We start from the raw sequence: 21,200 nt of genomic DNA, 5'->3' as shown, positions 1-21,200 counted from the left end.
GGGCACAGGGCCCAGCGGCAGAGGAAGGCTCGTTACGGTAATTAGCACTAATGTGTGGTTGCAATTCCTGCCTATTCGAAGGAACCCTGCGTGGCTTCACCAACGCGCCTCGGCCCGGGCACCTCACCCCTGCCCGGGGCTGGCCATGGTTGGGGCTGGAGGTGGCCACTGGCTCTGGGGAACCCCAGTGACACCGCTGTCACGCCGGTGGCTGGGGATGTGGGGCCATTTGCTGCGGGGACGGGGAAAGCTCCGCGGGGCAGGAATCGGGGCGGGAGTCGCCCCACAGCGGGACGCGTGGGGGTCGGTGGGGATGGCTGCCCGAGCCGGGTGTCACAGCGGCAGATGGCTCCCAGAGGAGGGGGCTCGTTGCCACCACTGCGTGGTGCCGTCACCAGGCCCGGCGGCTGCCGCTCTCCCCATCACGAACCGCGCTGCAGCCCGCCGGGATGCACCATCCCGCGCCACCCTGCCGCCCGGCATCACCAGGATGCACGTCCTCCCCGCACCGTGTCTGCCTGTCCCAGCCACCAGCAATCCGGGGCCACGGATGCTCCAAGGTCCATCCCCACAGTCCGGGGATTCTGGGGGGGCCCCGCGTGCCGCTGGTGGCACTGGTGGGATGACAGCAAGGATGGTCTGGCTCCGGTGCCAGTCATCGTGGTCCCTGTCCCTCTAGGCATGTGCCGAGGAAGGGCCAAGGCGGTGCGGGAGCGTGGCACGACGCCGGCTGGGACAATCCTCACTGGGGCTCGTGCCAGACACTGAGCTCGGCACCGGGAGATGCCTGGGGGGGAGAGGGGGGGGGTGTCTTTGCTTTTGCACCAGCATGGCTGTTGCACACGCATATGCCGTGCAAGGGACTCTGCACGCACACATGCTGGCCCCAGCGTGGGATCAGAGCAGCATGCCGATGTCGATGCCGATGGTGACACCGACCCGTGTGGCACCAGACCCGCCGTCCCCGCTGTCCGCCGTCCCCCTGTGCCATTGCCTCCAGCCCCGCAAGCATCCCGACCCCGTGCCCTTTGCAGAGATCAGGATGGGGGGCTCTGGGCCAAGGTCTCTCAACAGCTCCGGGCAAGGGCTTCCCATGGGATGTGGGTGCAAACAGCAGGCGGGAGAGCCCTGTGCCTGCGGTGGAGCCGGAGCAGCCCGGGGACACGTCGGGGAGCTGGGGCTGTGCGCCCTGGGGATGGAGGAGCTGCCCCGGCACCGGCAGTCGCTGGGACCCCCGGGGCTCACACCCCTCTCTGCCCCCGGAGAGGGGACGGGAGGTGTCTGGGGGGGGCATCCGAGAGCGCTCCCCTTCACCAGCCCCTGGGCATGGCCGTTCTCCCTGTGGCACGGCCGGGCTCTCTGGGGTGGGACAAAGCGGCTGCCGCCGGCGTGTGGCTCCAGTCGGGGGCTGGGGTGGCTGCGGGGGCGCAGGGTGGGCCCGTCACGCCCGGGGTTCCCACGGCCGGGGCTAGTGCTGGGGTGGTTGGGCAACAGGGCGGCACCCGTCTCCCCCTCGCTGCGGCAGGGGCCGGATGGGTCCCGGGGCACCCGCCAGCAGGAGGGACGCTCCGCCGCCGGAGCAGAGCCCCACGCCACCGTGGTGGTGCCCGTCTGGGGCCGAGCCCCCATCCCTGCTCTCCCGCTGCCCCGGGAGCCCCTCCAGCAGCGAAGGACTCTGCTGGTGGCCGTCGGAGATGGCGTGAGATGCTTCTCTCAAGCCCCAGCACAAGCCGGGGGGGGGGGTCTCCCAGGCCATCCCCGCTCCACGACGCATCTCCCCAAGGATGGTGTGGGCTCTCTTGGACCCTCCATCCCCACCTGCGCGCTCCGGGGTCTGCGCCTCCCTCCATGGCGTCTCCCCATCCTCACCCCTGCGTCCAGCCCCGGGGAAGCCAGCGTTTGCCCGGCTGCACAAATATTTTGCAAACTGTTTGGCTGTGCGTCCCCGCCAGCCCCCGCCCCCCAGCCTGTTGTCTTTGGTTCCCGGGCCAGAGCCGCTGCCGGGGGCTGTGGATGGGGCTGGCACGGGCCGGTGGGGCCGGTGGGGCCGGGTGCGTTCCCCCGGCTGGGAGTGGTGGGTGAGATTTCCATAGGCACAGGAATGTGCAACGCAAACGGTGTCGGCGGCCCCAGCCCGCGCCGGGAGTGTCCGGGACGTGTTGGCGGATGCTCTGCTCCGTGGGGAGTGGTGGGGCTCAGTGCCGTGGGGCTCGGTGCCGTGGGGCAGGGCCAGCGGCGAGGGACCCCGACGCACACGTTGGGGCTTGCAGGGCTCCTCTGTGCACGGACGGGGGACGTGCCCCCGCACAGGCTCTCTGGCCCCCTTTGGCCGCCGATGGGTGCAGAAGTGCTTGTTCAGAACAAAAAATGGGTGCAGAGAGAGTTTTAGGGGACAAAGGCGCAGAAATGGGACAAAAACCCATGGAGGGTTGGCCGGGCAACAGGAGCAAGACAGGGCAGGAGGCAGCTGGGGGGGATCAGAGGAGGGGGGATCAGAGGAGGGGGGCAAAGCCCCGCTATGTGGGGGTCTCGGACTTCCCCAGCGCAGGGGGGTGCCAGGGAAGGGCCGTGCCGCTGCCAGGCCTGGGGACAGTCCCTGCACACGAGGTGTCCCCATGGGGATGGATGCCCCGCTGCCCCCGGGTGACAGGAGGGCAGCCGGGGATGGGGACGCGGCGTCTCCCGGTGCTGCCCGCTGTGGGTGTGGGTTCCTGGCCCCGGGCAGAGGCGCTGGGGCAGGGCAGGAATCCCAGCCACGCTTCCTGGGAAAGGAGGCACCACGGCGCGGTGCCCGCTGGCACCCGCTGGGACGCCCCGGGCTCGCCAGCCGCGGTGACGGGCGGCTCTGCCGGTGGCACACCCACGCCGTACCACCACGCACCGGCTTTGGCAATGCGGCATCCCCCCCACCCCCAAATCCCGTGTAGCGGACAGACAGACAGACGGACAGGGTGCAGCCCGTCCCGGCTGCCCATAGAAAAAGAAACCTACTCTTTATTGAGGTGGCTGGCGGGGCCGTGCCCGGCCAGGGTTACATTCAGCTCTACTGCTCTCCAGTTAGCGGGGCGACGTGGGCATGCGGCGGCAGGGCGGGGGTCCTGCCGCCCGGGGGGGACAGGGGGCAGGGGGTACCCCCCTCCCATGGCATCCCCAGCCCTGCCGGGGTGGGGGGGCAGCGGTAGCCGGGGCCTCCCCCGTGGGCACACAGCGAAGGGCTGAGGGTTAGCACCAGAAATGGGGCTCTGCGTCCGGCGAGGGGACCCCGCTGCCCGGCTACCGAGCACGGCCACCTCCCACCAGGGCGGCAGGATGGGGGGGGATCCCCGCCAGCGATGCCAAATTCCCGGGGGCACCAGCAGACACCACCTCCCAGACAGCATGGGAGCCTGGGGGAGAAGGGGACCCCCAGCCCTGGGCTGCCACAAGCCTGCAGCTACGGGATGCTCCCAGCAGCCTGCAGCCCCCCCGGGATGCTCAGAGTGGGGTTTCAGGGCTCAGACCCCCCCCATGCTGCCTGGTGGGGCTGTGGGGCAGGGGGGCCGTGCCAGGCAGAGCCCGGGGGGGGTGTTTGGTGTGTGTTGGGGGGGGGGATACTTGCATATACGCCGGGTCTGGGCCCGGTGGGATGGGTGACGGACAGAGAGCTCAGCCCTTGCCGGTGGGCGCCCGCTTGGGGGGGGTCCGTGGCTTCACCATCCTCCGGCCTCGGGGAGGAGAGTCCTGAGTGGGGCTGGGTGCAGGGTGGGCGGCTGGGGGCGGGGGTCAGCGGCAGGGGCTGCAGCGTTCCGGGGGGGACCCTTCGGGCGGCTCTGTAGGGACACGAGGTTCAGGATGGGGAAGTTAGGATGGAAAATGGGAAAATTCCTTCGTGGAGAGGGGTTGTGAAGCCTTGGAAGAGGCTGCTCTGCAGCCTCTTCCAAGGCTTCACAACCCCTCTCCACGAAGGAATTTTCCACAATATTAATTCTAACCCTCCCCTGGCACAACTTGAGGCCATTTCCTCTCGTCCTCGTTAGACCCATGGTTAGACTCCACGATCTGAAAGATCTTTCCCAACCTCAACGATTCTATGATTCTACTCCACGGTTCTACGACGGGGAGGCGCCGGAGCACCGTGCCCTCCTGCACCCCCCACACCAGTGCACCCCCGGCCCCCCCAGCCTCTGTGGGGACACCCCCCCACGATCATGCCCCTCACCTGGGGGTGCCACGGCTGGGCTTTCCTCGGTGGCGGTGAACTGCAGCTCGGCTCCGTCGGGCAGCAGGGAGCCGCGGGAGCGGGGACACCGGTCACCGGAGCGTGTCCTCCGCAGCACCGACTGCGGGGGGAGAGGGTCAGCCCCCGCCACGGAGGGGCTGGAGGGGTAGGGATGACTTGGGGGGCCTCCCCCAGCCCTTACCTTCCTGGCCAGGGGGCTGGAGGGGGCGGATGCGCTGCTGTAGAGGCTGAGGCTGGAGTTGGAGCGGCTGGGGGACAGCACTTTGGAGGAGGGGGCCGACTGGTTGCCCGGGCACTTGGCGGCGGTGGCCCCGAAGGTGTCGGGGGACAGGTACTTCTCGTTGATCTTCAGGTTGGTCCTTCCCTTCACTGGGGATGACAGCGGAGGTGAGGGTCTGGGGGACCCCGGAGCCCGGTGAGGTGTCCCACATGGGGACCACTGACCCATATGGTCCCGCAGGCACCGCACCTGGGCACAGGGACGGCCACCACCCTGAATCCAGGGCTCTGCTGGACCCAGATCATAGGGTCACAGGATGGTTTGGGTGGGAAGGGACCTTAAAGCCCATCCCCTCCCACTGCCTGCCCTGGGCAGGGACACCTCCCACCAGAGCAGGTTGCTCCAAGCCCCCTCCAACCTGGCCTTGAACCCCTCCAGGGATGGGGCAGCCACAGCTTCTCTGGGCAACCTGGGCCAGCATCTTCCTGGCCCCAGATCCCTGGGTGCCCCGTGCTTGTCCCCCGCTGTGGGTGGGACACCGGTACCCACCTCTGCAGGGGTCGTTCTTCACCAGGAACTCGTCCAGCGCGATCCAGCCCCCTCCCACCCGCACCATCAGGGTGCTGCGCAGGATCCGCACCATCCGCAGCTGCTGGGACTCCCCAAACTGGGGGGATGGGGGTGTCAGGGCAGGGCAGGGGGCTTCGGGGAGGGGGTGCCAGAACGGGTACCAGCACCCAGCCGTGCCCCTCGGGTGGGCACTTACCCGGTACCGGTTGGCGCTGATCTGCTCCACCTGGAAGCGCTTGGCACAGTTGCACTGGGCCACTTGCCTGTTCACCTGGGGACGTCACGCTTGGCTCAGACCCTCGGTGGGGACGCCCACCCTGCCCGGCCCCAGCCCCCCAGCCCCCCACCCCCTGCCGTACCTCGTCCTGGATCTGGTCGGCGTCAGCGATGCGGCGCAGGGGGTCGCGGTTGGGGTGCAGGGCGCTGACGAACTCGTAGTAGTCGATGAAGCCGTCACCATTCATGTCGAAGATGCTGGCCACCGCGTTCATCTCCAGGACGTTGGTAGGGAACTCTGGGGAGGGAAGGGGACCCTCAGCCCGCCATGCCCTGTGCCCAGGCCAGCTGGTGATGACACCCAACCCTGGCCCCCTCCAAGGGGGTCATAGAATCATAGAATTGTCGAGGTTGGAAGGGACCTTTCAGCTCCTGGAGTCCCACCATGGACCCAGCACTGACCAACCCACCACTGACCCGTGTCCCTCAGCACCACCTCTGCCCGGCTTTTCAATCCCTCCAGGGATGGCAACTCCACCACTGCCCTGGGCAGCCTCTGCCAAGGCTTCCCAGCCCTTTCCAGGAAGGAATTTTCCCCAATCTCCATCCTAAACCTCCCCTGGCCCAACTTGAGGCCATTTCCTCTTGTCCCATGGCCTGTTCCTTGGGAGAAGAGACCGATCCCCCCTGGCTACACCCTCCTTTCAGGGAGTTGTAGAGAGCGATGGGGTCTCCCCTCAGCCCCATTTCCCAGGGTCCCGGCTGGCAGCCCCTGTCCCTGCCCACTTCTCTCCACACCACCCTTCCCCGGGCTCTCAGGGGGGTGTAAAACTCCCTATTCCCCCCCCGCGGGGCACTCACTGGAGGAGAGGACGCTCTCGATGAACTCCCGCTGGCTGATGCGCCCATCCTGGTCCCTGTCGATGCCTCGGAAAACGTCCAGGACACGGGACTTCATCTGGCCGATCCACTGCATGTACCGCTTCCTCCAGACCCCGAAGTCGAAGTGAGCGAACTCCTCCAGCTCCCAGAGGCACAGCGGGAGTTAAGGCAGGAAAGCCCCCCCCGGAGACCCCCAAGTGTGGGGGACCACGCTTTGCCCCAGGCAGACCCGTGCCCCGGCTCAGCCCCACTGCCGTGCACTGGGTCTGCTCCCAGCCCCGGCCCCGCTGGGGCTGGCCACGGGGTCTCTTTGGAGGCAGGACCCCCAGCTGTGGGTGGCAAATGGGCCAGGGGCTCCGGCAGCCGCCTCTTGGCTGCCAGGGGTCTCATGATGCGGGGACGGGGTCTGGGGAGGCTCCCGGGGTGCTGCCCGCTCCGTCCCCCCGACCCTGGGGACTGTCCCCACGGGTGTCCAGCCCGGTGACCCCCCGGCGTGGCTGTCCCTACCTCCCGCAGGCGCTGCGTGGCCGTCTCCAGCCGGTACTGCCGGTCCAGGGCCAGCAGCCAGAGCTGCTGCCAGCGGTGCAGGAGCTGGGCCATGAGGGGGGTCTGGGGCTCCAGCCCCCCGAGCGGGGCCACCGGCCCGCCCTGTGCCTTCCCGCTGCTGCGGCGCCCTGCGGTCAGCAGAGATGGCAGTGAGGGACAGGACAGGGGTCCTGGGGCGCCGCGTGGCACAGGGGGCAAGGGGGGCCTTACGTGTGGCCAGCCGGCGGGCAACAGGGGGGCCCAGCTCCGTGGCCAGCTTCTGCTTGCCGCTCTTGGTGACCTTCTCCACGTCGGGCTGCTTGCGGTTCAGCTCCTCCATGAAGACCTGCAGCAGAGCCCCGGGGCTGAGCCGTGGTCCCCGGCACCGGCCAGCCCCCCTGGCACAGCTGGGGTGGGGACACAGGGCTGGCAGCGTGGCCACCCGCAGCCCAGCCCTGCTGGCCACATCGGGTGGGCTGTGGCTGCGAAAGGTGCTGCTGCCTCGCTGCTGTGCCCCACGGCCTCCACCTGGGCACCCCAAAGTCCTCGGTGGGGTCAATCACTCGCCCCGGGGCCAGGCAGGGTGTAGGGGACCCCCGGCGAGGGGGGCAGCGGGGCAGGGGGCCCTCACCGTGTGCTGGGCGCTGAGCTCCTCCAGCTGCTCGGCCTCCTCCGGCAGCGGCTCCTGGTCCCGCAGGCTCAGCGCCTCCTCGGCGGCCGTGATCCAGTCCATCAACTGGGCCACCTCCTCCCGCTCGGCGGCCAGGCTGGCCCGCTGCGCCCGCAGCCGCTCGCCCTGCTGCTGTGCCCAGCTCAGCACCTGCGGGCACGGCCGGGGGGCGGATGGGTCACCAGGGGGTGGCGGGGGGCGCGGGGCCGGCTGCGGACCCCGGTCTGTGGCCCTGACCAGGCCCCACGGGGACACTGCTTTGGGGGACAGGTCTGCACAGGGAGCCATGGGCAAGCACACGGACCCCCGGCCAGCAGCCGTGGTGACTATGGGGCAGGGACGTGGGGCTCCATGGCCCACCCGTGACCTCGGGGCAGGAACGAGTGGCTGTGGCGTGGCCCCACACGTGCCGAGGGACCTTTGCAGCCCCTGGGTACTGCCACCACCGCTTTGAGCACTGGTCCTCAGCCCGTCCCCGCGACCAGTGGCCCAACGTGCCGGTAGCCAGGTCTGTGCGGCTGCAGACGTGCCGGCTGCGGGGCTGTGCCACGTCCTCCCTCTCCGGGAGCAAATGGGGCAGCCCCATGGGTGGTGGGACCTCGCAGCAGATCCAGCTGAGATACAGCAACGGGCTGAACCCGTCAGACCCGTTCGGGGAGAGCCAGAGCCGGGAACGCTCTCGCCCCGAGCCCTCCATGTTGGGGAGCCTCCAGGAGCGAGGTGCGGGATAGGGATCTCTGGGACACTGCTCCCCTGCCCGGGCTGCGTGGCATCTGCCGGCTCAGGTGGGTGGAATGAGCCACCACCGGGACCAAAGAGGCCCAGGGTGACCCCCCGGCGTGACCCCCAGGATGGGGGAGCGAGGGGATGGCCGGGGCAGTGGGTCCTGGTGGCTCATGGAGGGCCAGGGCTGGGCAGGAGGAGCTGAGATGGGGCCGTCCCATCACGGGCAAGAGCAAGACGGTTTGTGTTGGCCGGGGCCATGCCAAGCATCCCCAGCTCTCCGGCCAGGAGAGCTGAGCCGGAGGCCCCAGCGGTGGGAAAGGCGTGGGGCAGACCTGCCCCACGGCCGGGGAGGAAGGGAGGGAGAAGGACACCCCGCTCACCTCCTGGAAGCGGCTCTTGACGACGGTGACCCAGGACTTGAGGGTGACGATGGAGTCGGGGTGGCAGGTGGCCAGGATCTCCTCCCCCAGCGAGGTGATGCACTCCAGCTCCAGCTGCTGGCACTGCAGGGACTTCATCAGCTCCTGGGGGGCACAGGGACCCTGGTAGCACCAGCCCGTAGCACCCGCACCCCATGGCACCCCCCAGCGCCACAGCCACCAGCCGGGTGGAGTGGGCATGGCCATCTTCACATGGGGTGCTTGGGACCTCTAATCTCCATGCCCGTGCCCCAAACCTTGGTCTTGGTGTGATGGGACCCCACACCCCATGTCTCGGTGGGGTGCACCCCACAGCCCCGCCAGGGCTGGATGACCCTGGCAATGGGATGCCCTGGGGCAAGTATGGAGCCACCCTGGAGGTGGGGGCTGGTGGGGGGTTAACAGGGTCTGGTGGGGACTGGTGGGGGCTAACAGGGGCTGGTAGGGGCTAATGAGGGCTGGTAAGGGCTAATGGGGGCTGGTAAGGGCTAATGGAGGCTGGTAAGGGCTAATGGAGACTGACAGGGACTGGTGGGGGACTGGTGGGAGTTACGGGGGGCTAACGGGGAGTGGTTGGGACTAATGAGGGCTGGTGGGGGCCAGCACCGACCTGCAGCTGGTCCTGGCACTCCTGCACGGCCGGCTCCTCCTCGGGGAAGCCACCGTACTTGAGGGCTTTCTCGGACTCGGAGAGGCGGCCCAGGAAGGAGTGCACCAGGCTGTGGAACTCCTCCGCCTGCACCGCGGACGGGGACCTGCTCAGCACCCACCCACCGGCCACGAGCCCCCCCCCCCCGCCCCGGGGCAGCGGCCCAGGGCTTGGCAAGTGCCGTGCAGCTCCGGGCCACCGCCAGAGAGCTGCTGCCAGCCCGGCTCAAGCCCCAGGGCAGGACAGAGGATGCTCCTCACCCCACCCCAGGGGTCAGTCTCCCCTGACCCCCACCAGCCACCATGGAGCGGGGCACCCCACACGGCACCCCACGACACCCAGCCGCGCCCCCCCCCAGCCCCTGGCACCCTGCACAGGGCACACCTACGCCCCGGCACCCGGCCTGGCAACCGGCCACCACACCTTGCCACATGGCCACCCAGCGCCCTGGGACACGCGCCCACACAGAGCACCCAGCCACCCCACGGAGCACCCCACAGCGCAGCCACCCCACGGAGCACCCCACAATCAGCCACCCCACGGAGCACCCCACAGCGCAGCCACCCACTGCCTGGGCACTCCATGGAGCACCCCACAGGGTGGCCACCCACTGCCTGGGCACTCCATGGAGCACCCCACAGGGTGGCCACCCACCGCCCTGGGCACCCCACACCCCTGCAGAGCCTTCCCACCAGGACGAACCAGCTACGGACCCCAAAATTTCCACCTGGGGAATCCCCGGGCCGGCTGCTGGCCCCCGGCCCCCCCTGGCCCTGGCTCTCACCTGCCGCAGCGCGGCCTCCAGCCGGGCCTGCTTGGAGAGGGAGAGCTTGCAGACCAGGTCCCAGCGGGCGCTCAGCTCCTCCATCTGCTTCTGCAGCCACTGGGAGTCCATGCTGCTGCTGCCGCGCGTCAGGTCCCGCACCGAGCGCTTCAGCATCTTGATGCAGCTGGCCCGCTTGCCCAGCTCCTTCTGGAACACCTGGGGAGGGGGCAGGGGGGGTGGGCGATGCCATTACTGCACAGGAACCCCGTGTGCCCCAGCCCCCCGGCAGCAGGGGGGTACTCGGGGCACCCCAGCACTGCCCCAAGGACCGGGGGCAAAGCGGGGGCTGCTCTGGTGGGCAAAGCCCATCCTCGCCTGGTGTTCATAGAATCATGGAATGGTTTGGGTGGGAAGGGACCTTAAAAGACCATCCAGTGCCACCCCCTGCCCTGGGCAGGGACACCTCCCACCAGAGCAGGTTGCTCCAAGCCCCCTCCAACCTGGCCTTGAACCCCTCCAGGGATGGGGCAGCCACAGCTTCTCTGGGCAACCTGGGCCAGGCTCTCACCACCCTCACAGCAAAGGATCTCTCCTGGTGTCCTGCCCTGGGCTGGAGGGTGGGCAGGGCTGGGGCAGAGCCCGGGGCTCCCCAGGGACCCCCACACACATCTGGAGACACCCACCTTGTGTTTGTCCATGAGGTCACTGACCAGGTCCCGGTCCCCTCCGACGGGCACGTCCTCGCTGAGCTGCGGCTCAGCCCGGTACAGCCAGTCCATGAGGGCCTGCAGCGCGTCCGTGAACTTGCCCGAGAAGAGCAGGTTCTCCTCCAGCTTGTGCTGCCTGCAGGGAAGGGCGCAGGCCGTGCCCGCAGCACCCGGGGGATGGGCTCAGCCCCACGGTGCGGGGAATGGCTGCCCCACGGCACGGCTGGGGAGGGAGCCCAGCTGCCCCCCAGGGCCAGAGGCCAGGGGAGTCGGGCAGGGGGTCTCGGGGCAGGCAGCAGGGTGCCCAGGGAGGAAGGGCAATGCCATGCCCCCCGCCTGGGACCCACATGGCAAGCAGAGGACAGGCATCCCATCCCACCCCATCATGCCCCACCCACCCCATCATATCCCATGCCATCCTGTGCCATCCCATGCCATCACATCCCCATCCTCATCCTCAACACCATCCCATCCCATCCCCATCCCACCCCACCCCACCCGTGCCCCCCACCTCTCTGCAGCCCGGCTGCACAGCCCGTCCCAGCGCTCCTTCAGCTCCCCCAGCAGCTCCTCCAGCGGCTGCAGGTCCTCGGGGAGCCGGGCTCTCTCCCGCAGCGCCCGCCCGCTCCGCAGCGTGGCCTCGTACACCGGCCGCTTGGAGCGCAGCACCTTCTGGAATGCCTGCAGGCAGAGGGGGTGAGCCCTCCGGGACCCCCAGACCTGGGTGCTGGACCCAGGCAGGGGGGCTGTGGGGAGACCCCTCTCTCCGCCAGTGCTGAGGGGCAGCTGAGGTGATGATGCCCCTCAGCTGGGGGCTCCCTGCTCTGCAGAGACTGCCCTAGGAGGACATCGGACCACTGAGGTGCCGGGCACATCATGGAATCATGGAATTCTCCAGGTTGGAAGGGACCTTTCAGCTCATGGAGTCCAACCATGGACCCAGCACCAACCAAAACCACCATAAACCATGTCCCTCAGCACCACCTCTGCCCGGCTTTTCAATCCCTCCAGGGATGGCGACTCCACCACTGCCCTGGGCAGCCTCTTCCAAGGCTTCACAACCCTTTCCAGGAAGGAATTTTCCCCAATCTCCATCCTAAACCTCCCCTGGCCCAACTTGGGGCCATTTTCTCTTGTTCCTTGGGAGAAAAGAGTGACCCCCCCCTGGCTACACCCTCCTTTCAGGGAGTTGTGGAGAGCGAGAAGGTCTCCCCTCAGATCCCTTTTCTCCAGACCAAAGGCTCTGCTGTCCCCGCTGGGTTCTGGGGACCCCTCCCCTGCCACCTGACAGCCCCCTGGCTCTGCTCCCCACATCTCCATGGGGCCAGACAGCAGGACTGTCCCCCCGACCTTGTGCTCAGCCAGCTGGCACTTGATCTCCTCCTGGCTGGTGGCAGTGTCCTGCGGCACCTCCAGGCTCTGCTCCACCTCGTCCATCCAGTCCAGGAGCAGCCGCCGAGACTCACTGAACTGAAAGGGAGGGGGTGATGGTTGGGGGGGGGTCCTTGTGTGCAAAGATGGAGCCGGGGTGACCCAGACGATGGGCCACAGCAGCCACTCCACAGCACGGTGGCACCACCGTGGCACAAACCACAGTCCCCGTGCTGGAGCTGCGTGTCCCCCACCCCGGCAGGGCTCCCCAACAGATCCCCGTCCCCCCGTCCCGGGGTGCGGTACCTGCTTGGTGCGCTTGCGTGCCTCCTCCAGTGCGGCGCCGCGCTCAGCCGCCCGCCGCAGCACCCTGCCCAGCCGCTCCCGCGCCGCCAGCACCAGGCTCTGGATGATGGCCCCGTCCTGCTTCCTGCTGAAGTCCTGCAGCCGCGACGCCACCGCCTCCAGCCCGGCCAGCTTCTCCCCGCGGGCATTCGCCTCCTTCACCAGGGCCTGCCAAGAGCCAGGGTGGCTGGGGGGGGCGTAGCGGGGCTGGCCCCAGGGTGGGAGCAGACCCCTGGCGCCGGGATGGGGTGTGGAGCCAGCTCACTCGGAGAGACATCCCCCATAAGACAGGATCACCCAATGGTTTGGGTGGAAAGGGACCTTAAAGCCCCCCCAGTGCCACCCCCTGCCCTGGGCAGGGACACCTCCCACCAGAGCAGGTTGCTCCAAGCCCCCTCCAACCTGGCCTTGAACCCCTCCAGGGATGGGGCAGCCACAGCTTCTCTGGGCAACCTGGGCCAGGCTCTCACCACCCTCACACCAAAGAAGTTCTTCCCCACATCTCACCTAAATCTCCCCTTTTTCACCTTAAAACCATCCCCCCTCATCCTATGGCTCCCCTCCCCGATCGAGAGGTCCCTCCCCAGCTTTCCTGGAGCCCCTTGAGGGACTGGAAGGGGCTCCAAGGTCTCCCCGGAGCCTTCTCTTCTCCAGGCCGAACCCCCCCAACTCTCTCAGCCTGTCCTCCCAGCAGAGGGGCTCCAGCCCTCCCAGCATCTCCGTGGCCCTCCACATCTCCACCATCCCAGCCCCACAGAACCATCCCTGGCATCGGGACACCCCGGGACGGTGCTGGCACTCGCCTTGTGCTCCTGGATCTGTGCGGTGACGGTGTCCAGGATGAAGCTGGGGGGCGCGGGGGAGCCCAGCAGCTCCTCAGCCTCAGCCACCCAGCGCAGCAGCTCCTGCACGGTGCCGTGGAACTCGGTGGTCACCGTCAGCCCCTCGGCCAGGAGCTCCTGCGGGGACAGGGGGGGCAGGCGCTGACGGGGACGGGCACCCCCAGACCCCCCGCAGCCGGGGCAGGGCTGGCACTCCCCGGGTGGGCAGCGTCCCCCGCCTTGCCCCACGCACCTTCCTCTCCTGGGCCTCGGCGTGGACGCTCTCCCACTTCTGCTCCAGCATGCGGAGGCTGTGCTCGGTGCTGCAGGGCCGGCCGGCGCGGCAGGAGGCCAGTAGCCGCTGCAGCCGCTCCCGCAGCCCGCTGTAGGCCTCCTGCTTGGACTCCAGCTCCTTGCACAGCTCCTGCCGGGGGGACGCGGGAAGCCCCGGGGTCACCACCCCGCAGAGGGACGGGGATGGGATGGGGCCGGGGATAGGGGTGGAGATGGGATGGGGAAGGCTCCGACTGTCCCAGGGGAGCCGGAGGGGTGCAGAAGAGCTCTGCCCGGTCAGAAGGCAGAGAGGGGTCCCAGCACCGCCATGTAGAGAGGATTTGGGACACAGGTCCCCCCTAAGGGACACTCAGGGACGTCCCTGCCACGGTGGCACAGCCGCGGTGCTCACCAGGTGGGCGGCCAGTGTCTCTTTGGTGGTGTCCGGGTGGCCCCAGGCCGGCTTGGAGAAGAAGAGCTGCAGCTCCACCTGCTCCAGCCACTGCAGCAGCTCCGTCATCTCCAGCGTGATGTCCTGCACCTGGGGATGGCACCGGGGGGCAGGGGGGGCTCAGCACCGTCCTGGCCACCACCAGCGTGGTGCCGGGCGCCCCCATCTCACCCTGCCCCATACCTGGCTGAGGTTGTTCTCCAGCTCCAGCTGGCGGCTCTCGGTCTCGCTGCGCACCAGGTCCCAGCGCTGGCCCAGCTGCTGGAGGCTGCGCTGCAGCCCCTCCACGCTCTCCCCCCCCAGGCTGGAGAGCAGCAAACCCTGCCCAGCCTCCGTCACCGACTGCACCGTGCGCGCGTGGGACATCACGTCGTTCCGCAGCACCTGGGGGACACGTGAGGTGACACCATCACCGCCAGCACCCCATGCCCCCACAGAATCCCAGAATGATATGGGGTTGGAAGGGACCTCTGGAGATCATCTCCTCCAACCCCCTGCCAGAGCAGGGGCACCCAGAGCAGGTCCCACAGGAACGTGTCCAGGGGGGTTTGAATGTCTCCAGAGAAGGAGACTCCACCACCTCTCTGGGCAGCCTCTTCCAGGGCTCTGCCACCCTCACACCAAAGAAGTTCCTTCTCATCTTTAGGTGGAACTTCCCACGTTCCAGTTTGTGCCCGGTCCCTCTTGTCCTGTCTCTGGGCACCACTGGAAAAAGACTGGCCCCATCCTCCTGACACCCACCCTTCAAGTATTTAGAGGCCTTGATCAGATCCCCCCTCAGTCTGCTCTTCTCCAGACTCAACAGACCCCAGTCCCTCAGCCTTTCCTCAGCAGAGAGATGCTCCAGGCCCCTCAGCATCTTTGTAGCCCTTTGCTGGATCCTCTCCAGCAGTTCCCTGTCCTTCTGGAACTGGGGAGCCCAGAACTGGTCCCAGTGCTCCAGATGGGGCCTCCCTGGGGCAGAGCAGAGGGGGAGGATGACCTCCCTTGAGGTTCTCCACACTCTTCTTGATGCCCCCCAGGATGCCACTGGCCTTCTTGGCCGCCAGGGCACATTGCTGGCTCCTGGGCATCCTGTTGTCCACCAGGGCGCCAAGCCCCTCGCCCCATGCCAACACTGATGCCGCCGGGGTCCGGGAGTGATGTGCTGGGGGGGACACGGCACCCAGGGATGCCCTGGCGCTGGCACCATGGCTCTGGTGCTCAGCGTGGCACATGCGAGGCACCAAATTTGCTGCTTCATGGGAGGGAGGTTGCCAGGACGGGCATAAAGGAGACTGGGGGCCATGGGGCCGGTCCCCACCTCTCCTGCGTCAGAGACGTGGCTAAAACATGCCCGGGCAAGGGGACGCGGGGCAGGGAGACAGCTCATCCCTTCCATGCTGTCACCGCGGGAGGGGACGTGTTCTCACGCCACCCGCCCCGAGCCGCAGCCTGTCCCACCAGGCTGCCAGCGCCCCGGGGCTCCCTGGCGGGGCTGGGAGGGGGCCAGGCTGGGTGCCCCCAGCAAGACTGCCGCGCCCCCCCCACTCCCAGGGCCGTCCCCGACCCGCTGCCGCCCTCACCTTGTGCTTGGCCAGCTCGATCTCGCAGCTCTGCAGGTCGGGGCGCAGCATGGCGGGGCCCTGCAGCTGCTCGGCGGCGCGGCGCAGCCACTGCAGCAGCTCCTCCAGCTGGTGGTGGAACTGCCCCAGCCCCAGCAGCGCCGCCTCCAGCTGGTGCTGCCACCCACGAACCGGGCACGCGTCGGGGACAGCAACGGCAGCACCCACCGGGCACCCCGCAACCCCCCCACGCAGCCGCACCGTGCATCCTGCACCCACCCGGCACCCCACGGACCCCACAGACCCAGCACCCACCCGGCACCCCATGGACCCTGTACTCCCCCAGCACCCCACAGACCCAGCACCCATCCAGCAGCCCATGGACCCTGCACCCACCCGGCACCCCATGGACCCCACAGACCCTGCACCCACCTGGCACCCCATGGACCCCACAGACCCTGCACCCACCTGGCACCCCATGGACCCAGCACCCCATGAACCCTACAGACCCTGCACCCACCCGGCACCCCATGGACCTGGCACCCCCATGGCACCCCATGTACTTGCATGGCACCCCACACACCCAGTATCCCTCTGGCACCCCATGCACCCACACAGCCCCCGCAGACCCAGCACCCACCCAGCACCCCATGCACCCACCTGGCACCCCATGGATGCCACAGACCCAACCACCCCCGGCCCCCCGCACCCACCCTGCCGTGGCCCTTGCCCCGTGCCGGTGGCAGCCCCCACCCTGGCAGCCCCCTCCCTACCTGGCGGCCGACGATCTCCTCCTCCAGCCGGTCCCAGCGCTGGCGGAAGTCGCTGAGGGGGGCTGGGGGATCCCCCTGCCCCACGCCCCCCAGGCTGCCCTGGTGCCGCAGGCTCTCCACGTCCACCTTGCACTGGTAGAGCTCCCTCTTGAACTCCTGTGGGGCAGCGGTGAGCGGGGAGACGGGGCTCTGATGTGCCACCAGGCATGGCACAGTATGGCAAGGCATGGCACAGCATGGCGTGGCACGGTATGGCACAGGATAGCATGGCACGGCACAGCATGGCATGACACAGCATGGCACAGTATGGCGTGGCACAGGACAGCATGGCACGGCACAGCACAGCATGGCACAGTATGGCGTGGCACAGGACAGTATGGCGCGGTATGGCACAGGATAGCATGGCACGGCACAGCACGGCACGGTATGGCACAGGACAGCATGGCATGGCACAGTATGGCATGGCACAGCATTGTATGGCACGGCACAGGACAGCATGGCATGGCAGAGCTGGGTCTGGTTTATCACAGCCTGGCACAGCCTGGCACAGCCTGGCACGGGCACCTGGTCCCCAAGCTCCTCCTCGTGGGGTGCGGGAAGCCCCTCACACTCCGGGCACAATTTGGCCACCCTGGGCAGGACTTGGCCACCCCGTGCCCACCGTGAGCGGGTGCCGTGGGGACACCAGCCCCGTCCAACGTGCCACCCTTCCATCCCACAGCCACCCCCGGCACGCCATTTGCCCCCCGCCCCGTCCTGTAGCCCCCCCCCCCACCTTCAGCTCCGCCAGCTGCTGCTGCACCAGGTCCAGGTCCCCGCCGACCAGGAACTCCTCTGCCATGCGCAGCTCGGCCGCGTCCAGCCACTCGAACACCCGCTGGGCACCGACAGCCATCCTGGGCTCAGGGAGGGCCTGGGGACCCCCACCCTGTCCCCCCCACCCTGTCCCCATTCCCATCCCCATCCCCATCCCTGTCCCCGCATGCTGGACACGTCACCCCTGCCAGGACCACCATATCCCTGGGGTCAGTGGCACGGTCACCGCTGATCTCTGCAGCCCCATGGCCCAGAGCGGGGCTGGGACCCACCACGGTCCCCAGGGAAGGTCAGAGGGTGCCCCATTCCCATCCCCACCGAAGGAGCAGGACACAGTCACGGCCGGCCCCGCTGCCTCCCTGCCCCACTGTCCCCCAGCCCCATTTCCCCCCTCCCCAGCCCAGCCAGCCCCCCACCCAAGGCACCACCTTGGCCCTATAGCCCTGCTGGCCCCACGTCCCCATAGTCCTGCCCAGCCAGCCCCACCGCCAGGTCCTGGACCACGATGGTGGCCCCATGGCCATCTGAGTGAGGATGGGAGGGTGACGCAGGTGGGGGTCAGGCCCCTATGGGGGGGTGCCTTCTCCCGGGGGCCCCCCAGCTGCCCACCTGCATGGTCTCCTGGTAGCTGAGGGCGGCCTGGAGCTGCTCCTGGAGGCGGCCGTACCGCTCCGTCCACACCTTGTTCAGGCTGTGCCAGGAGCAGTAGAGCTGCGGCCGGGCGGGGGGTCAGCGGGGACACTGGCATCCCTTCTGTGGGGACACCAGTGTCCCTTCTGTGGGGACACCGGCATGGCCACCCACACCAGGACACCCTGGGGAACCCCATCCCTTCTGCAGGGACACCAGCCCGGCATGGCCACCCGCACCAGGACATCCTGGGGACACCCATCCCTCCGCAGGGTCCCGTGGCGGCTCAGCCCCAGGGACCCCCCAGACCCCCACCTGGTGGCACTCACATCGTCCAGGCTCTTGGTGACATCGGGCTTGTCGGGGTCCCCGCAGGAGGACATCAGCTCCACACCCAGGCTGCCCAGCGTGTCCAGCTCGCCCTGCAGCGCGTCGATCTCCTCCCGCAGCGCCTGCGGCAACGCACGGGGATGGGCCCTGGCCCTGCCGTGGGGCTGGCCGGGCTATGGGGCTGGCTGGGCCATGGGGCTGGCCATTCTATGGGGTTGCCTGCATTGTGGGGCTGCCCACGCTATGGGGCTACCCAAGCCATGGGGTTGTCCATGCTATGGGTTGCCCGTGCCATGGGGCTGGCTGTGCTGCATGGCTGCCTCTGCTATGGGGCTGCCTGTTCCCTGGCACTGCCCATGCCGTGGGGCTGCCTGTGCTATGGGGCTGCCCGTGCTATGGGGCTCCCCCCCGTGCCCCTCCCCAGGGGGTACCTGCATGGTGCGGAGCTGGGCGCGGATGGCCTCGGGGTCTCCACCGGCCTCCTCCAGCCCCAGGACCAGCTGCTGGGTGTCGCTGAGGGTCAGGGCCAGCTCGGCGAGGCCGGGCCAGAAGCGGTCGGCCAGGGCCAGCAGCTCCCGCAGCCACCGCTCCTGCTCCTGGCAGCGCCCGCGCAGCTCGCCCCAGCGGGACACCAGCTCCGCCGTCCCCTCCTGGATCCCTGCGGGGCGGGAAGGGATGGGGCTCAGCCTGGGGCCCCCCGAACGGGGACGCATCCCCCCCCCGGGACGCGCTGCCGTGGGTCCGTCTCTGCCCCACGGCGGGGGTACCTCTGGCAGCGGCGTGGGAGTTTGCCGCCTGCATGCTGGCCAGCAGCTCGCTGCCCTGCGCCCGCACCGTCTCCAGGGCCACCCCCAGCTTCTCCAGCTCGCCCAGGGCCAGCCCGTTCTCCCGGATCTGCTCCCGCAGGTGGGCCGCGTCCCCCCGCAGGGCGGGCTGGCCCTGCACCCGGCTCTGCAGCCGCTCCAGGCACTCCCGCAGCAGCTCCATGCGCTCCGTCAGCTGCGGGGACACCGGCACGCTCACTCCGTGGGGAACCCCAGGGGGACATCGGCACGGTGACGTGATGGGGAACCCCCGGGGACACCACCATGGTGACAAGATGGGGAGTCCCCAGGGGACACCACCACAGTCACCCCATGGGGAGCCTGGGGGACGCTGGTACGGTCACTCCAGGGGGAGCTCCAGGGGACACCAGCACGGTGACCTGACGGGAAGCACCCGGGGGACACTGCCACGGTGACATGCCCCTTGGGATACCGGCCCCCTGGAGTGGCGGCCATACCTGGCTGTATCGCGGCAGGGCGTCCTCCAGCAGAGCCGCCGCCTGCTGCAGGCGCTGGCGCACGCAGCCGTACCGCTCCTCTGCCTCCCGCCAGCGCTGCCGGAACGGGGCGCCCTGCTCCGGGCTCAGCTCCTCCAGCTGCGCCGAGACGCGCTGCAGCTTCCCCATCAGTGGCCGGTGCTCGGCGATGGCCTCCCGCAGGCACTGCGGGCAGGGGAATGGCGCGGGGATGTCACCTGCTGCACCCCAGTGCTGCCACCAGGCTCACCCCCCATCCTCGCCCGGGCTCCCCTCATGATTGATGGTGCCTGCACCCCTCGGGTACCGCACCGGTGCCCCCTCCATCCCGTCCATCGCCCTCTCTCTGCTCCCAACCCCCGACACGGGCTCTGATCATGACGGATGGTGCCCGCATCCCTCAGGTACCACACCAGTGCCCCTCCCATCCCATCCATCGCCATCTCTCCATTCCAGACCCCGCACACAGGCTCCACTCATGACGGATGGTGCCCACATCCCTTGGGTACCACACTGCTGCCCCCTCCATCCCACCCATCGCCACCTCTCCGCTCCTGACCCCTCTGAGCGCGTCCCTGCCCTCCCCTTCCCCTTTGTCCCCCCGCCCTCACCTGCAGCAGCGCCTGCTGCTCCTTGAAGGCCTCGTAGCTGATGGCCTCGGGGGAAAGCTGCTCCCCGAGGAGCTGGGTCTCCTCCAGCCAGGGCGAGAGCTCCTGGAGGGCCTCGGCGAACTGGGCCAGCAGGGACTGGGCGTGCTCCAGCTGGACGGCGCAGGCTCCGCTGCGCAGGAAGAGCTGCTCCGTGCGCTCCCGCAGCGCCTGCACCGAGGGCTGGGGGGACGGGGGGGCTCACCGCGGTGCCGGGGACATGGGACCGGTGGTGGCATCATTCCACCCGGCCCCGGCGGGCACCATGGGAGTGCCATGGGAGTGCCAGGAGGGTGCCAGGGGAGTGCCGGGCTCACCTGCAGGCGCAGGCGCAGGGGCTCGGGGCAGGAGCGGAGCAGGGGGTCTGAGACCCCCAGCAGCCGCTCGGCCAGCCCCCGGTGGTGCAGGATCTCGGCCGAGAGGAGCTGGAAGACACAGGCGTGTGGGCGCCAGGTCTGGTGGAGACGCTTGAGGCGGGTCAGGAGCCCAGCGGAGTGGGGAACATGGAACAGGGTCCCTGGGGACCTCCCGGCACCTCTTTGGGGTGGGGGTACCGGATGGGGGGAGCCGGCCCGGACCCACCTTCTGGTCGGAGAGCTGGGAGAGCAGGGCCTGGGCGTCCAGCTGCACGTGGCCGATCTCCTCCAGCCGCTGGCCCAGCCCGGCCAAGTGGGCAAGTTGGGAGTCCAGGATCTGCTCGAACTGCAGGGGGAGAGGAGAGCCCTCAGCGGGGACAGACCCCGGTGCCTCCACCACCGGTTACTGCGGGACCCCCTGCCATGACCTGGCGCGTCCCCCCATGACGCCGGGGAGCGGTGAAGGGGGCAGAGGGTGAGGGTCCCCAGACCCCCGCGTCCCGCACCTTCTCCCTGTCGCTGTCGTTGACGGGTGGCTCCTGGTAGCCGGGCTGGCTGTCCCAGGAGGCCAGCTCCTTCTCCATGCGTCCCAGCCACAGCGCCAGGTCCTCCTGGCCCGTGCCCAGGCGGGAGGAGGCCTCCAGGGTCTGCCCCAGCCGGTGCACGGTGTCGGCACTGCTCTGGCCCACGATCAGGTACCGCATCCGCAGCGACTCCATCTTCTCCTGCGCCAGCTGGGCCTCCTCCCCTGCGGCGGCACCGCGGCTGGCGTCAGCGCTGCCGTGGCCAGTGTCCCCGGGGCCGGTGATGGTCCCTCTGTCCCAACCGTCCCCTGTGTCTTGCCCCTCCTCTGCCTCTCCTGGACCCGTCTCCAGCCCCTTCTCTCCGCCGGAGCCAAGACTCAGCTCCCTGGACACCCCCGGCTGCCAGTGCACCCCATCCCACCGTGACCTGACCCCCCAGCCCCTCTCCAT

General features: G+C 69.0%; 1 protein-coding gene across 1 annotated transcript; it reads right to left on the bottom strand.

Moving 5' to 3' along the window:
- Positions 1-3,273: 3,273 nt before the first annotated feature.
- On the bottom strand, positions 3,274-21,200 carry LOC141462751 (microtubule-actin cross-linking factor 1, isoforms 6/7-like). The gene is made up of 33 exons (XM_074144738.1): positions 20,733-21,200; positions 20,453-20,572; positions 20,188-20,295; positions 19,835-20,053; positions 19,206-19,409; positions 18,691-18,922; positions 18,355-18,581; positions 17,923-18,045; positions 17,573-17,674; positions 16,923-17,024; positions 16,148-16,303; positions 15,396-15,551; positions 14,014-14,214; positions 13,792-13,920; positions 13,360-13,530; positions 13,074-13,244; positions 12,247-12,438; positions 11,920-12,039; positions 11,081-11,250; positions 10,546-10,705; positions 9,881-10,078; positions 9,058-9,183; positions 8,409-8,552; positions 7,264-7,452; positions 6,793-6,978; positions 6,615-6,716; positions 6,087-6,249; positions 5,369-5,523; positions 5,206-5,280; positions 4,989-5,106; positions 4,401-4,588; positions 4,199-4,319; positions 3,274-3,386 (listed from the first exon to the last, which is right to left on the bottom strand). The coding sequence occupies exons 1-33, from the start codon at positions 21,198-21,200 to the stop codon at positions 3,274-3,276; spliced, it is 5,409 nt and encodes a 1,802-aa protein (XP_074000839.1).

This window comes from Numenius arquata, chromosome 3, assembly GCF_964106895.1.
Source record: "Numenius arquata chromosome 3, bNumArq3.hap1.1, whole genome shotgun sequence".
Lineage (NCBI taxonomy): Eukaryota > Metazoa > Chordata > Aves > Charadriiformes > Scolopacidae > Numenius > Numenius arquata.
This window is presented reverse-complemented; position numbering and strand designations above follow the sequence as displayed.

Coding starts and splice junctions, on each gene's coding strand:
- LOC141462751 (XM_074144738.1), bottom strand. CDS start 21,200: ATGGAGAGGGGCTGGGGGGTCAGGTCACGGTGGGATGGGGTGCACTGG. Junction 5,524..6,086: donor CGAGAGCGTCCTCTCCTCCA/GTGAGTGCCCCG, acceptor TTCCCTCCCCAG/AGTTCCCTACCAACGTCCTG. Junction 4,589..4,988: donor GAAGAACGACCCCTGCAGAG/GTGGGTACCGGT, acceptor TGTCATCCCCAG/TGAAGGGAAGGACCAACCTG.